Source organism: Ahaetulla prasina, chromosome 5 (genome assembly GCF_028640845.1).
Source record: "Ahaetulla prasina isolate Xishuangbanna chromosome 5, ASM2864084v1, whole genome shotgun sequence".
Lineage (NCBI taxonomy): Eukaryota > Metazoa > Chordata > Lepidosauria > Squamata > Colubridae > Ahaetulla > Ahaetulla prasina.
The window spans coordinates 109,695,665-109,713,366 of NC_080543.1; the positions used below are offsets into that span (position 1 = coordinate 109,695,665).

A 17,702-nucleotide genomic window follows, 5' to 3' on the forward strand; every position below is an offset into this window, starting at 1 on the left:
TCTCAGAAGGTTCAATCATGGCAGCCTTCCATTGTAACTTTATTTTTTTTATTTTTTATTTTTATTTACATTTATATCCCGCCCTTCTCCGAAGACTCAGGGCGGCTTACAGTGTGTAAGGCAATAGTCTCATTCTATTTGTATATTTACAAAGTCAACTTATTGCCCCCCCAACAATCTGAGTCCTCATTTTACCTACCTTATAAAGGATGGAAGGCTGAGTCAACCTTGGACCTGGTGGGACTAGAACCTGCAGTAATTGCAGGCAGCTGTGTTTTAATAACAGGCTTCTTACAGCCTGAGCCACACCGTTACCCTTGATTACTAATTGGGCATGGTTAGTACAGTTAGTTACTAATTGGTAATTGTCACTTCAGAATCATTTGTTTGCTTAATTAACTCCAAGACAAGTCCATCTAAGTCAAACATAAAAATATAGTTTAAAATGGCATCTTATGCTATAGCAAAGACAATAAATTAAAATAAAAGGATACAATGGATTTTCAGAATTTCTTTAAATGCCACAGTGATAGAGCCAATCACACATTCTCTGGAGTTGAAGCTACCATTATTAATAAATTTCTGTTCCTCTATCACAGGGGTGTCAAACTCACATCGTCACAGTGGTGTCACATGACTTATCAGGACTTTATCCCCATTCGCTAAACCGGGAGTGGGCATGGCCAGCACATGGCGCATCTGGCCTGTGGGCCGGGAGTTTGACAACCCTGCTCTATCAAGTAGAGGAACGGATGTTAAAAGTGGGATTCTGAACAGATTCTTTAATTCAGATCTTAAATATATATTAAAGCTTAACAGTTTTTCAACTAATCTGTTCCAAACCACTTATGTTTCTAAAGGTCCAAATTGCAGTTTTATTGGGCCCCAGACATACAACTAAGTAGAGTGGTTGGCACAGAAGTGGCATAATGGGTTCTAACTATCTGGTTCTATTGAGTGCAAGAACCAGGACAGCCTGTACAAACAGAAGTTTCCAGTTTATCCTTGAATGCTTCCATGGGGCTTTCAATGTATAGTAGTAGAGGAAATAGAAGGGTTGAAGTATAAACAATGATGTATAAAATTTTCTTCTCTTGTAGGTCCTTTTTATTGATCCTCTCCAGGAAGAAGCAGCTGGTTTCATTAAACTTATTGAGTTAATCTACACTCAGAAAGTACCTTTAAGGTAAATTAACACTGAAATTCTGTCTGGGATTAAAATAGTAAAGGAATTTTTCTTCACTTTCTTCATTTCCAGAATTGTGGCAAAACCCCTCCCCCCATCCTATAGAATTAGTACAATGTTATTCTGTATATTCTCAATATGAGTACTGATTAATACAAAGGGGAAGAGAGTTTGGGCAACATGTATCTATTGATGTCCAATCCTCCATGATTCATTAATTGCAATTTCTCAACAAGTCAACAGAAATGAGAGATTTTAATACATTGATTTGCTGGTTTATATTTATTTTGGGTAAATATTATATTTCCATAGATTTCAGTTAACTCCGTTGAACAGGTAGTATGTCTGTCTAAATCTAACTACATTTAAATGGATACAAGAAAAGCATATTCTTTATGAACTTTAATATCATAGCTTCATTATAATTTATAACTGTTGTGTCTGCGCAATAATAACACTGTTCCATGATCAGTCTCCATTCATCCTTAGGTTGATCTAGTTCTGTTTGGAGAACAGTTTTCTCCAAACTTGCAAGCTTCCTGGTATGGTGAGACTTAGTTTTGAAGAATTCCCACATCACACTGTGCAGGAATTTGAAAGTTCAACATATCTATAGAATTAGTATTTAAAAAGGTGATTCTAGAATAGTCTAGAACAGGGGTGTCAAACTTGCGGCCCACGGGCCAGATGCGTCACGGGCTGGCCCCGCCCCCGCCCTGTTTAGCGAAGGGGGGAAAAGTCTTGATATGTCATGTGATGACGAGAGTTTGACACCCCGGTCTAGAATATTTTTTCTACCATTGGAATATGAATATAAATTTATGTATATGTATTTAAATATGAATATATATTTATGTGTATGTATATACATAGTTTTGGCATACTTATATTTTCAGTTGGGTAGAACCAAATCAAATTAAAAATATGAGGAACTGGATAGGAGCAAAGAATATTGGGAACCTGCAAATACTTTCAGCAAAATTGGTCAGGTTGTTAATCTTAGTTTGATAAAATAGCTCCTCCATGTTAAAGTTATACTTAGAGAGATAATTTCTATAGGCATTCATTACACTAAAACTGAGAAATATTGAGGAATTTAAGGATGAATTTACACAGTTATAAAGCTGAATTATGATAAAAGCAATCCCAAATAGTTTTTATCTCCTGTAATTTTGGAAATTCAAATCATGGTATGGCTCTCATCAGTGATTTGAATAAACTTTTGTTTGCTATGATATCATTGACTTTACATGTCTATGGACATTTTCAGTCATCCAGGTCATGGTTGTCCCAAAGGTGCTTTTTCAAGAGGCAACTGGACTTTCTAGTTTTTACAGATTAAGTTGGAAGGGACCTTGTTGGTCATCTAGTGCTACCCCCTGCCCAAGCAGGAGACCCTACACCATTTCTGACAAATGGCAGTCCTATCTCTTCTTGAAAGCCTCAAGTGATGAAGCTCTGACAACTTCCGAAGGCAAGCTGTTCCATTGGTTGATTGTTCTCACTGTCGGAAAATTTCTCCATTGAATCTCTCCAGAGCTGAAGGAGCTTCTTGGATGAGAAGCAAAACATCTTCAAAGAAAAAACCAAGTCCAGTTGCTTCTTGGAAAAGCACCTTTGGGACATTGACTTTTTCAAAGGCAATTCCATTCGATTGGCATAAAATGTTAGCTTTGTGTTCATTTTAATAAGATTTTTGAATCTTGTTGGAATATTATGACTTATCTTTCTTGTTGAAGACTTAAGTGACATTTTAACCTGCTTTAGTATTGCTGTATTTAATCTGCTTTCAACCTAGTTAATGTGGGTTTTGCCATTCTCACAGTATTTCTCTTTTTCTTGAGCAGACTTGGCTTTGTTTTCATCTTAAATACCGATGAAGTGGTTGATGGAAATGAGGACGCAGGAGTTGCCCTGTGGAGAGCTTTTAACTTTATTGCAGATGAAGTGGATATCCCTCATGCTTTTGTCTCCTTACTTTATGTTAGTGTTTGTAAGAAGATTAAAATATTGCTTTATTTAAGGTTAGCCTTACTTTCTTTGAGATGCAAAATAGCCGTAGGATAGCATGGCTAAAAACTTGTGTGATTTGCAGTTTGCAAATAATCATGCACAGGCAGGAAATGTCACATATTTAAGGCGTATAAAGAATACCTTAAAGGTAAAAAGCAAAGCAAACTGAAACCCACTGGGCATGAAATTATGACATATTTTTCTGTATTCCACGTTAGAGCAAAAGGTGAAACTTAAGGAATCCTGGCAGAAGTGAATGGAGTATCCATACTAGGCATTTTTAGTTAAGTCCCTCAAAACTGCTAGCATTTAAATATCCTTTGTATAAACCCGAGTTGTAGTTCCTTTTTATAACAGAGGTGTCAAACTCAAGGCCTGTGGGCCGGATCTGGCCCACGGGGTGCTTAAATCTGGCCTGCGACCTGGAAATATCGAAGGACTGGCCTGCAGTGCATCTGCCAGCCAAAATGGGCCATGGGGGGGCATTGGTACGGCCTGTTTTTGGTCAGCAGTGTGCTGCTGGAGGCCAGGGAGGCGGAAAATGAGGTGCGGGGGGGGGGTTATACATGCCTCCCCGTACTTTGTTTTGGCCAGCAAAGTGCTCCAGGAGGCCATCCAGACAAAAAACAGGGCGCGGGATGCTGCACGCGACACTCCATGCCCTGTTTTGGCCAGCAGGGTGCTGCAGGATGTGTCTCCCCACCCTGTACCCCCTCCCTCCAGCCCACAGAGAACTACAATGCTGATCCGGCTCTCGAAGAAATCCAGTCTGACACTCCTGTTTTATAAGGTCCAGGCATGTGGCCCACCTAAATATTCAGGATGAAATAAGGAAGGAAATGAGATAGGCTGGATTTGGTCTTTTTAAGATAATATAAAATTTAAGAAGGGCTGTGAAATTATAGGAAGAAGACACTTTATAGACCTTCCACTGAGTAATTGCACAGTTCTGAAGTAATTTCCAAAAAGGCGATTTTAAATCAGTAAAATGAGAATCTCATGAGATTGTTTAAGACTTGAGATTGCCTATTAAAATTAGCTTGCAATAGATTCAGGGCCAACAAAATAAAATACTATTATATTTGCTATCGTGTGATGTACAGTAGAATATTTACTATTTGAGTTGGCTTAAAAATGGACATTGGTGGCTGTTCAGGCTATCAGTCTTTTAACAGTAATTTCAAGTAGCTGTGTGTTGACAGGATTGGAATCAAAATGAGAACAGTAGAAACCAATATTTGACACTCATTGGTGAACACGAGAGGCGCAAGATTAAAAAAACCCGCCACCTTAAAATAGGAGATAACTCCTTCAAAGCAGAGGAACCTAAATGAGATGTCATCTGGATGTGGAAAAATAGTGGGGGGTGAGAGAGAATTAACCAGTGTGACTGTTTTCTCTGGAGGAGGCTGACTAGGTACCGTCCTAAATAAGATTTCTTTTCTAAGGAGGGATAAAGACGTTACAGTAACATTTGTTAGATATTCCATTGGTTAGTAATTGCTGGCTATGATTCCTTAAGGCAGTGGTTCTCAACCTTTATATTGCTGCGACCCCTTTAATACAATTCCCCACGATGTGGCGACCCCTTTAATACAATTCCCCACAATGTGGCGACCCCAACCATAAAATTATTTTCGTTTTGAATTTATCGCGCCTGAAGCCATATTGGCTAGCTATCTGAACTGCTTGCGATTGCCTTCAGGACGGATGCATTAAAGCGGAGACTCCTCCCCTATTAAGTTTATCGCGCCTGAAGCCAGATTAGGCTAGCGATTTGGAGAGCCTGCAGCTGGCTTGTGGAGTCAACCATTGGAGTGCGATTCTTCGACTCGCAAGTATACTTCCCATATTTCCGATGGTAGGCGACCCCTGGCAAATCGTCATTTGACCCCCAACGGGGTCCCGACCCACAGGTTGAGAACCGCTGCCTTAAGGTATGAGTTCAAGAGTTATAGCAGGGATGAAATGCTCCCAGTAGCGATCGTGGCCGGTGGTTCGGCGATCCAGTAGCGATGGTGGAGCAAAGCTCCGCCCACCCACCCGGGTGTCATTACTTCCTGCTTTTAACCAGGAAGTAATGTGTTTTTTACCTTCTGCACATGCGCAGAAGGTTTTGCGCATGCGCAGAAGGTCTGCATGCACATGTGACTTCCGAACTGTTAAGGAAGGTAAGTAGATTTCACCCCTGAGTTATAGGCTACTGCATTCCCAATCCAGAACACCAATTTGTTTATGATTTGCCTTCTGTTCTGCCGATGAGCTTAGAAGTCTCTGGCACATCATCAAGATTAAATCTGTCTACCTCAAAGGGATCTTTATCGTCAAGTAATTCATTTAAATCTTCATAAATCGTAAAAGGTCTCTTTTGGGGGACATGGAGTGCGGAACAGAACAGTAAGCAAATGAATTTTAGAGAAACAGATGTTATTTAATTGAATAATATGGCCCTAGAACAGGATGGGAATTGAAGATATTTGAAATTTAAAACAAAATTTCCTATTCATTTCAGATAAAACGGAAGCAATGGACTAAAATATTAAATACGAGTTCCCAAATTTTAGTCATCTTGAAACCAGCCAGAGTGCATTCTTTTCTAAGAAGATGATGTATAAATATATAAAATTGTATGCCAGCGATAGAAATGACTTCATTTAATCTGCAGTGCTTAATTTAGAACTTTTAGATTGTACACCCACATTTTAATTTACACAGATTTTTGATTTGCGCAGATTTTCTCACATGCTGGGAAAGTTTTAATAGGGCTACATATTTAGAAATTTACTAATTTTTTTGGCTCTGGTTGAATGTAAATGGTTGGTTGCCTGGGTTGCTTGACTCATTTCATGGCTGGTATGGAAAAATAAATACTAGTTTAATATGTGCATTATACTTTTACTTTTAATTAGAGAGTACAGAAATGAAGAGTGAGAATGCATTGAAGTATAGTTGGTTGAAGACATTACAAGTAGTCCTCGACTTACAACAGTTCATTTAGTGACTGTTCAAAATTACAAAGGCACTGAAATAAGTGACTTATGACTGTTTTTCACACTTATGACCGTTGCAGCATCCCCATGGTCACATGATCAAAATTCAGGTGCTTGGCAAGTGGTTCATCTTGGAATATCCCAGGGTCATGTGACCAGCTTTTGCAACCTTTTAACAAGCAAAATCAATGGGAAATCCAGATTCACTTAATAACCACATTACTAACTTAACAAATGCAACGTTTCACTTAACAGCTGTGGCAAGAAAAATCGTAAAATGGGGCAAACTCACTTAACAAATATTTCACTTAACATAAATTTTGGGCTCAATTATGTTCGTAACTTGAGGACCACCTGTATTTTTGAAAACCGGCTAATAAGGATGAACCTGCAAATGGATGATAGGAGCTTTTTAAAACTGTTTATAGAATGAATAATAAAAATGGAATGTAATCTAATTATTATAAATATTCTATAGCATTGTAATAGCATAATGGATTGTTTCATTTATCTTTCTTTTGCTCTCTTCAATTAGATGTATCGTCAGGTACAAGATGGAGAAATCCTTTCAGTGGACAACGTGAAGCGTATTCTTTATAGACAGTTTCCTCAAGCTGATATGGACGAGATCCTGGGTCTTGACTCTGATTATGATGACAAGAGAAAGGTAGAAAGAGTTAAAAGTTGCAGAATGAAATACAAAGAAACTAAAAGATTCATAGCCTGCTGTCTTCATAAGTGAAGACACAAGTCAACTAATTTTCTGTGTCTGGCACTGAAATTATTTTGTGTAAAAAATGAGGAAGTTTGTTATTTCTTTGTCTCCAGATTCTTACCCCATAGCATCCACATTGTTGTGACCCAGGGCCAAGTAGGTAGTAGGAAACTCAGTCAGTGTAAAAACAAACAAACAATTTCATTCTCAGCATAGTCCAACTAAATTAAAGCAAATTCCTCCCAACACAATTCCTGAGGCCTATCACCAACCTTGGTCCAATTAGGCAAACTGCCAAAGGCCTTTCTTGGCAAAAATTCAGACGACACCGATATGAAACAAATGCAACAAGACAAAACTATCAACGTTGTTTTCCTGCAAAGAATCCAAACGCCATTGCTGGTCTTTTAAGCCTTATGGGAGGGGGCAATTATCTCTTGGCCCTACTCCATGTTGTCCTCTTTTCTTGAGCTGCTCTTGCTTTCTGGCAGCTCTTCTCATGCGTGCATTAGGAACAGGCTTCTCCTGTTCCTCTGCCTCACTACTGTCCGCCTCTGGAGGCTCTGTAGTCCGTACATCACTTCCTGATGGTCCTGGCCCCACCTCTGCCTCCGACACAGAGCCCTCATCCGGATCTTCCCCAGCCTCCAGGACTGGCGCATGCTCTTCCTCAGCCTCATCGCTGTCTGACTCCGTTGCCAGTTTCACAGGCTGCTGGTGGACCACAACACATATAGCAAGAGATAATTTAGCTGGGAATGGTAACCATCATAAATATCTTCAATTAATTTTTAATAGCATCCTGATATCAGAGATCAGAAAATTACATGATTGTAATACTACTTGGACTAAGCCATGTCGATCTAAATAAAAGTTTGATTTCTAGTTGGCTGTTCTTATTGTCATACATTTTTTGGAAACAGATTCTCTTCTGGCAGTCCAGAGATTGAAATGTGTTTGAGTATTAATAGCTCAGGTTGTTAGTTACACTGTTGGTTTGAACTCCCAACTTGGCAATTTGGTTGCAAAACAATTCATCACCATTTGAGGAGACATCGTCAGTGCGTTTTGAATTGTGCTGCTCTGTCAGAACGCAGGTATTTTAATACCTTGTTATGAGATGCAAATTTGTTTGAATGTTGTTTTCAGATATTTCTGAGTCAAGGTCTGATTTCAGACTGTATGATTGGCTCGCTGTTGTTGCTGGGCTATAATTAAGTACTGTCTGTGTGATGCAGATTAGGATTAGAATTGTTTATCTGTGCTTCTGAATGATGGTCTGGTTTTGGCTTGTTTGATAGTTTGAGTGGCTGGCTTTCTCTCCCCACCCCCAAAATTGTTTTCTAGAAGGTTGTAACACAGTCTTCCTTCATCTGGTACCATTCTTAAACACATCTTAAATTACATTGGCTTTTGTAGTCTAATATATCTGGAGGCTTCAGATTGGGGAATATTGTTGAAAGGGAAAAATAAACCATTTTATTCTTCCACTATGCAGTTTATGGATGCTTTGAGTTTATTTTTTTCCTTTATATTAATCCTGTTTTCACACAGTCAGCTACCTTCTGTGTAACTGTGACATTCCCGTTTATTTTAGGCAGGAGCAATGTTTTATAAGAAGACTGGCCTGGGCCCATTGCCTCAAGCTCTCTTTAATGGCGTGCCTTTTAACAGAAAAGAGATGAATATTGCCGAGCTAGAGACTTCTCTGCTGAAGATCATAGATGCCACAGAGGCCTTTCAGCGGGCAGTGTCCACAGTATGTATTTTTTTTTTCCTTTAGAAGACAGGAATGTCTAATGAAATATGCAGTATTTCTCAACCTTGGCAACTTTAAGACTTGTGGACTTCAACTCCCAGAATGGCTGGGGAATTCTGGGAGCTGAAGTCCACACGTCTTCAGGTGTCTAAGGTTGAGAAACACTGAGCTTCAGTTACATTTATATGATTTCAGTTATATTGCTTCAGTTATATTTATATGATACATATTTCATAAAGTCTTGGTTTGGAGTTAATATTGCAAACATCTAATTATTTTAATTTGTTGTCATGATTTTGAAGCTTAATCTATGCTGATTATTGATCTAGTGGTTAAGGCACCAGACTAGAAAGAAGGAGCTTGTGAGCTGAAGTCCTGCCATAGCCATGCAAGCCAGCTCGGTGACCCTGGGCCAGTCACTCTGTCTTAGCCCAAATTACCTCACAGGGTTTTGTTATGGGGAAAATGGGAAGAGGGAGGCTTGTTAGATGTGTTTGCCACCTTGAGTTATTTGTAAAAATAATAAAGGTGGGCTATAAATAGCCAAATAAATAAATAACACCTTGTTATGTTTTTAAATTTTGCTTCTTTGGTGGAGGGTGTCTTTCCGGCCGCCTTGAAAGAGGCGGTGGTGAGGCCCCTCCTTAAGAAGCCTTCCCTGGATCCGGCTGTTTTAGGTAATTATCGTCCAGTCTCCAACCTTCGCTTCGCGGCGAAGGTTGTAGAGAGTATGGTGGCATATCAGTTTCCCTTGCACCTGGATGAAACTGTCTATCTAGACCCGTTCCAGTCCGGTTTCCGGCCCGGTTACAGCATGGAGACGGCTTTGGTCGCGTTGGTGGATGATCTCTGGAGGGCCAGGGATAGGGGTTGTTCCTCTGCCCTGGTCCTATTAGACCTCTCAGCGGCTTTCGATACCATCGACCATGGTATCCTGCTGCGCCGATTGGAGGGATTGGGAGTGGGAGGCACCGTTTATCGGTGGTTCTCCTCCTATCTCTCCGACCGGTCGCAGTCGGTGTTGACAGGGGGGCAGAGGTCGGCCCCCGGGCGCCTCACTTGTGGGGTGCCGCAGGGGTCGATCCTCTCGCCCCTTCTGTTTAACATCTACATGAAGCCGCTGGGTGAGATCATCAGTGGTTTCGGTGTGAAGTACCAGCTGTATGCGGATGACACCCAGCTGTACTTTTCCACACCGGACCACCCCAACGGTTATCAAGTGCTGTCCCGTGTCTGGAGGCCGACGGGTCTGGATGGGGAGAAACAGGCTCAAGCTCAATCCTCCAAGACAGAGTGGCTGTGGATGCGGCATCCCGGTACAGTCAGCTAAATCCGCGGCTGACCATCGGTGGCGAGTCATTGGCCCCGATGGAGAGGGTCCGCAACTTAGGCGCCTCCTGGATGAACGGCTGTCTCTAGAAGATCATTTGACGGCCGCTCCAGGAGAGCGTTCTACCAGGTTCGCCTGGTACGCCAGTTGCGCCTTTCTGGACCGGGATGCCCTATGCACGGTCACCACGCACTCGTGACGTCTCGCCTGGATTACTGCAATGCTCTCTACATGGGGCTCCCTTGAAGGGCATCCGGAGGCTACAGTTAGTCCAGAATGCGGCTGCGCTGGTGATAGATGGAGCCCCGTGGCTCCCGTGATAACACCCATCCTGCGCAGACTGCACTGGCTACCTGTGGCCTTCCGGTGCGCTTCAAGGTTTTGGTGACCACCTTTAAAGCGCCCATGGCATAGGGCCGGGTTATTTACGGGACCGCCTACTGCTACCGAATACCTCTCACCGACCCGTGCGCTCTCATAGAGAGGGACTCTCAGGGTGCCGTCAGCGAGGCAATGTCGTCTGGCGGCGCCCAGGAAGGGCCTTCTGTGGGGGCTCCCACCCTCTGGAACGAACTACCCCGGACTTCGTCAGCTTCGGACCTTCGGACCTTCCGCTGGCTTAAAACATACTTATTTAATTGCGCAGGACTGAGTTAGATTTTAAATTTATGGGTTTTAAATTGGGTTTTATGTCTATATTTTTTAATTATCGGGCTTTTAGAATTAAGTTTTTTAATTGCTTTTATATTGTATTTATGTGTTTTTAAGTGCCTGTAAACCGTCCTGAGTCCTTCGGAAGATAGGGCGGTATATAAATATGATCAAATAAATAAATAAATAAATGAATGATTGGAGCCATTGCACCCTTTAGAAATAGATGTTTAAAATGTGCTATTTAAGATAATGGAAGAGTAGAAAATATTCAGTTCTGTGCTTCATATTTAAGTCTTAAAAACCATTTCTCTTGATTCACTAAGCTGTAGCTTGCTCTCTCATATTTGTTGAATACCTTATAGCTGACTCAGATCACACATTATATTAAGCTATAAACTAGGGTTTATCATTCAGCATATTTTGTAAGTACTCAGTATTACAGTACTCAGTATTCTCTCTTTCTGTTCTTGGAAGGTTAAAAAAAGTGTCTTGAAAATCCCAGATTTCCAGGCCTTCTCTAAATGTTTGTGCTGGAAGAGAGAAGGTAATGCTTAGTTATGGTACCAGAGGACTTGGTAAAAATCAAACTGAACTAAGATATGCATTCATCCAGCAGAGATTACACACCCTGATCTCAAGTTAAGGGTTACTTAACTTGAGATCTGCCAACTTCTGCCAACCTAGCAGTTTCCAAAGCACGTAAAAATGCAAGTAGAAAAAATAGGGACCACCTTTGGTGGGAAGGTAACAGCGTTCCGTGTGCCTTTGGCATTGAGTCATGCCGGCCACATGACCACGGAGACGTCTTTGGACAGCGCTGGCTCTTCGGCTTTGAAATGGTATGAGCACCGCCCCCTAGAGTCGGGAACGATTAGCACGTATGTGCAAGGGGAACCTTTACCTTTACCTTTATATTTAAAACTGTTAATGCTGTGCAAATTAAACTGTTATTCTGATTACAGGGCTTGCTAAATGATCATAAAGATGCAGTTGATTTCATCATGGAGCAACAGAATGTAGTTTCGCATATAAATGACAGAATTCTTGGTGATGAAAAAAGATACTTGAATTTTGAATCCCCATCAGGTAAACTAAATGCCCTGTTTCCTCTCCCTTGTTTATTTGTGGAGAATTCATTTTGATATCATGCTTGATGTCATGCCGCATCTTGAATTTTTTGCAGTTCCTATAGATGTGAATGACCACTCAGCGTTTTTCTTTTTGGACTCTCAAGATAAAACATTTGTTATTTCTGAAAACATGAATTACGTTACAAAGCAAGGTAAGATTCATTACATTTAATCTTATTACTGATTCTGTATACACACTGATTGTAACATCATAATCCAGGATGGTTGATACTTACATGAAACCACCTGGTAAGTTCATGCTTCAGCAAAGAATTGGGTATTATCAAGTTGCTGATGAGAACTAGTTACGCAACTCATCCCCAGATTGAACTGGAAATACCATCAAGGTACAGTTGTGGTATTGGAGGCTGGTAGAATCTGGATGAAGAGAAACAAATTTAGGCTTAATCCCAGAGAACCAAAGTGGTTGTAGGTTCAGAATCCAGTGCAGGGCACTTTTTGGATCATTGAACGGCACTTTCCATGGTCAACTGCATCTCCAGGGTGCAGGCCCACGCTTGCATATCTTTGTTGATGGTGTCTTGCCATCTCTGTTTTGGATGCCTGCAAGATTGCCGGCCATTGACTTCTAGTTGGTAGGCAGTTTTGGCAACGGTGGAAGGTGCTGCTCTCTGGACATATCCATACCAGCGGAGCTTGCCTTCTCTCATATTCTCTATAATTGGTGCCACACAAAAATGCTGTCCAATGGTGTCATTTGTAATGTGGTCAAGAATAGACATGGCCGATATCCAACAGAGCATTCACATTTCCATGGCATGGATATGGCTTTCGGTCCCTGTTGTTGCTGCCCAGCATTCAGTGCCATACAGTGCAACAGGGTGGATGGTTGTCTTGTAAATCATAGATTTAAGACAAGTTGACATTCATCTGTCACATAACACACCAGTGAGTTCTCATCAGTGCATCCAGGCTGCATTCACTCTTGCTCGCATCTTGCCTTGTGTCGCTATTGCCTTGGAGATGAGATCCAAATGCCGAAAAATATCCACCTTCTTTAGGTTTTCTCCATTAATTTGAAGTGGGTTTTCTCCATTAATTTCCAGGGGTGGTAACAGTCTCTAAGTACTCATGCAGCTGGTCCAGAATGCCAGAATTTAAATAGTTATAAGTACACTTTGACTTGCCTATGTAACACCTCGAGTTTGAGGGTTGCACTAGTGACCGATTAAGTTTCTGACTCTGGATTGTCCTAAAAGCCCTCCTAAAAGGCTTAGGTTCTTGAAATCTGTAAGAGAATCTGAATTTCTAAGTCCCATCTTATAAAGAATGTCACCTACAGGGCTCTTCAAGGAGAGAGAATCACGGAGAGTTAAAGGTCAATAAATACACTTGTTGAAAAAGTACGGTGTTTATTTATCTGGATGGCATTTCTAAGGAATCCTCAGCTTTCATAAAAATACGTTTGTATTAAACCTTGTGTCAGCTTTGGAAGCCATATTAAAACCAGAAGCTTCCACTCTGCCAACTTCTTGCACTTGGGAAAGTAGGAGCGGGGGATTCAGGAGAGTGATTATAGTTAGACATAATAGCATTCTTTCCATTGGTCAAGGTCAGGGTGTTTCTGCATCTGGAGGAGGAGTGGTTGCAGTGATGGCTCAGGTTGGGACGGATGATGACTGGGCCTTGTGACAGACTGATGGGTGCAGGGGCTGGATTTGGGTTTTTGATCTACTGAGGGAAAACCTGGAACTCTCAAGATTCGGGATTTCCCATATGTGCCAGTATACCTACTCTAATAAATGGAACTTTGAGAAATGCTTGCCTTGGAGCTTTTAATTGGAGTTGGGGCTTTTTGGAACACTGCACTTGCATTTATTACGATTTTAAAAGAACATTTTATAATGATTACTTTGTCAGTTGCTAATGAAATACAATCAAAGTAATTTTTTGTTTTGCTTTTATTTTTGGAGATTGTATGTTGGCAGGGATACTCAATATGCCCGTGTAACTATGAAGGTACGAAAGAACATCAGCTACGGATTATTTTTTAAAAAACAGTTCTCTATCTTTGCAATTTAGCAAAACCCGAATTCTGTGCTTGGAATCCAAATACTATACAAAGCACCTTCAGGGATTCATTTTTCTATATTGTAAGATTATTGTGGATCAGATAGAAGTCTACCAACAATTCTTGATCAGCCTTCTTCCTATCATTAAAGTAATCTACACTTTATTCTGCTGATACATTTTCTATTTTGATCGCCTATGTTGAACAGTAGAAATTCTTGCCTTTTTTTTCAGATGATGCTTTAGTCTATCCAGTAACCATGTGGATTGTGGCTGATTATGACAAGTCAGAAGGAAGGCAATTACTTTCTACCGCACTGAAACATGTGGTCAGTTCTTTAGTTTCTTTTGCCTACATCGTTTAAATTTTTTTCTTAGGCCAATTTTGGAGAAGGAATACAAATGGGAGATATGTGCCAGACACTTGCAGATAGAGCTCTGTCCTTTCCTCAAAATAAAATTTTAGAGAACAAAAGAAGCTTGTAAAAAATGTAATTACTGAATAAAATCATTAATGTATGATGGTAATTATGCATTTGTAATACCCAAAGAGGGGATTGTTTTTGGGAATTCTGCATCATCATTACACATTAGAGCAAAAAATTTCCTTTATGATGGTGAAAGATTATAAATTGCAGAAATAATAAGAGTCCTACCCTGAGCATCTTAGTGTTGACTTTCAAAATATGAGCTGGAATTTCTGCTGTTACTGTGTTTTTATTGCTGCAGGGAGCTATCTAGAACTCGGGAGGATAAGCAGGAGATAAACTCTTTGAAATAAGCACCTACATACTGTATCTGGCTTTTCTGAATCTCAAGAAAACAAATACTGCTCCCAGGCTCTGGTTATATTTTTTGGCATAGTTTGTAACCTGCCTTTATTTTACAGAAAAGCAGCAGTCATATTCGGCTTGGGATTGTGAATAATCCTACTTCAAAAATAACAGAAGACAGCACTATTATCGCAAGAGCAATCACAGCAGCATTTTTAACCCAGAAAAACGTTCATTTGAAAAACTTTCTTGGTCGGATTCTTAAGGAGGAGGCAGCAATGGCCCTTGCTGCAGGAACTCAGATTAAAAAGTATTTTTTCCCGGTTAGTAGTTGCCTAATTATGTACTTAGCTGAGTTTTGGCAGAGCATATATAACAGTTTCTGTTAATATCACTGGATATTGACATTTTGATTTTAATATCATTTTTGAAAGGTATAACAGCCTATTTTTATAATAAATTTATATATTATTGTAGTCATATTGCAACTACAGGATATTCTTGTATGTACAAGTAGGTGGTATCAATCTATTTATGTTTGGTGGTAGTTTATTGAATAACCACCCAATAAAGTTCTTTATACATTGCATCTATATATATTGTATTAAGGTGTTGGACTAAGAATGTGGGATATCTAGGTTCAGGTCCATCCTTAGCCATAGATATTCATGTGGTCAATCTAGGCCAGTCAGTGCCTCTCAGTCTAACCCACCTGGGAGGAAGGGGTTGTTCCTGGGAGAAAGGCAGTAGTGAAATTAAAAAAAATTCCCTACCAATTCTGTGGGCATGGCTTGGTGGTCGTGGCTTGGTTGTCATGTGACCAGGTGGTTGTGGCTTGGTGGTCATGTGACTGGGTGTGCGTGGCTGCACAACTGACTCACACACAATGTAAAAGCAGCTGGACTCCACACAAAATGGCCCCTGCAGCAAGCAGGAACCTCACAGACAATCAGGCCCAGCTGATTGTCTCACAGCTGATCAGTAGTAAAAAAATGCTGAAAAATAAAAAAAAACTTCCAATGATCATGCGGCACAGCTGATTGTCAGAACTTTTTTTTTACTTTTTTAAGCATTTTTTTTACTACCGGTTTGGGCTAACAGTAGCATTTTATACTACTGGTTCAGGTGAACCAGCCCGGACTGGTAGCATTTCACCCCTAGAGAAAGGCAGAATATAAATCTGACAAATAAATAATTAAGAGTATCATTTCAAAATACAGGATACAGCATTGCTCCCAAATTATACAAATATATTCTCTAGGATTTATGTTTGGCCCTCGCTGCTGGTATTTACAAAAAGTGTAACACTTCATCTGTTTTCCAAACTTTTAATAGTTAACCGTTTCTGGAATGTTTTAAAATTTTCTTAGCTGTGCTGAATATTTGGCAGAGTAGAAATACAGAGCATAACTTAAATTGAATAACTTGGGAGCAGGTGGTTATAGTAGAATAGAAACAGAAACCAATTATTTTTCTGTTTTTCTAAATATCTAAAAAAGGTACTCTTCACAACAACTAAATTAAGGTGCTTGGTTGTTGAAATTATGTATGCACTTTTATTTTAAGGAAAGAATTACTACATTAAGACTCTTAATTATTTTGAAGCAGAGCCTCAATTGCAAAACTGGATTATGTATCTAAATTCTCAGTAGATTTTTTTTAAAAACATGCTTGTGTAGTTTTCTAATTAGGACTGCACTTCTATACTTTGTGTTCCAGGCCATGGATACGGATGCTCTTGAGAAGAAATACAATACAATGGGGGTTGACCTGATTCAGACTCATCAGATATTTTGTCAGGAAGTTCTTAAATTGCTTCCTGGAGAAATGGCCGTTATCAGTAATGGCAGGGTAAGTAATGAATGGGGAGATGGCATTTTATTATTGGGTTGCTTTGTTTTATTTTATTTACATGTATTTGAAGAGAAGTGCCAGTCTATTGTCATGCTCTGTTTAGCGAGAAAGAAGAAAGTAAATGTAATTCCAATTCAAAGTTTCGCAAGCATTCCAGGATGATACTTTCAATCCTTTGAAAGAGAGTTTCCTCCTTTGATTAACAGAAACAATCCAGCATTTTTTCTCCTCTAGTCTTTCAGAACAAAAGGCTCACTCCACTGGTGGGTTGCTACCAGTTTGCCCTGGATCGGGTGAACCGGTAATGGCAGTGGCGAGAGGCTCCGCCCACCCACCCAGATGTTTCTGTGCATGTGCAGAAGCATCGCGCCTAAGCGCACGCCCCTGCAAACGAACCGGTAGCATCCAAAACTGACAACCACTACTGTCTCACTCCTATACCCACTTCTTTTTTAGTGACTATGTTCCATTCCAGTGACCAGGTTGCTAAGTGAAGAGAGAGAGAAAGACTGCAAAGATCATTAGCAGTTATCTTCTCATTCAGATAAAGTTCTCTCGTGCCGCTTGCCAGCATTACTTGTCACTTCAGCCTGTATTGTTGTCAGGTGCATAAAATTTGGTTGTTAAATGTATAGATTGTTCAAAAAATGATTTTAATAATGTTTATTACGATTATATTCGCAGATGGTCACTAAATGAGGAGTAGGCATAGTTCCCAAACTGTGGTGGATTGGGAATTGGTTGAAAGGGAAACTAATCCCTTTCCCTCCGTTGGAAAGAAGTTTAGTGATGAGATAGCAGACAAGGCTAGTGCAGGTTCTGCACTGCACTGCTTCTAATTCCCACCTCACTTCACAGGGCAGAGAGTCCATAATGGTTGCATCATTTGACATGCAATGAGTAGGGGCCAAAATTGTGGAAACCTTTTGGGAAAAATGTATTTTCTAAAACTAGCCAATAATATCACTTTTTTTGGAGTAATACCATAAAATTATATATCAGTGGAAAGATAATTTAATCAAGAATGTAATGCAATAACTTTTATGAAGGATTTGCTATTAGAATAGCAGTTACAGTATAAAGAAGAAAAGTGAAATACGTAGAAAAAATGAGATATACAAAAATTATCACCATAGAAAAAACGAGATATGCAAAAATTATCACGTCAGTTAATATTGTATTGTATTGTATTGTTTTATAATTTGGCTGTACACCGCCCTGAGTCCTTTGGGAGAAGGGCGGTATAAAAATCTAATAAAATAAAATA

General features: G+C 40.1%; 1 protein-coding gene across 2 annotated transcripts in view; it reads left to right on the forward strand.

Annotated features, from left to right (window-relative positions):
• The window catches only part of UGGT2 (UDP-glucose glycoprotein glucosyltransferase 2), an 81,945-nt gene that overhangs the window by 35,709 nt on the left and 28,534 nt on the right, over nt 1–17,702 (forward strand). For both annotated transcript variants that reach the window (XR_009155345.1, XM_058185234.1), the window contains exons 14-22: nt 1,101–1,186; nt 3,034–3,169; nt 6,725–6,856; nt 8,502–8,663; nt 11,610–11,733; nt 11,831–11,929; nt 14,043–14,137; nt 14,698–14,904; nt 16,301–16,432. Coding sequence is in view for 1 of the 2 variants with exons in the window: in XM_058185234.1 (XP_058041217.1) it covers nt 1,101–1,186; nt 3,034–3,169; nt 6,725–6,856; nt 8,502–8,663; nt 11,610–11,733; nt 11,831–11,929; nt 14,043–14,137; nt 14,698–14,904; nt 16,301–16,432 (1,173 nt within the window). In the remaining variant the exon portion in view is untranslated. The remainder of the gene's footprint in view (nt 1–1,100; nt 1,187–3,033; nt 3,170–6,724; nt 6,857–8,501; nt 8,664–11,609; nt 11,734–11,830; nt 11,930–14,042; nt 14,138–14,697; nt 14,905–16,300; nt 16,433–17,702) is intronic.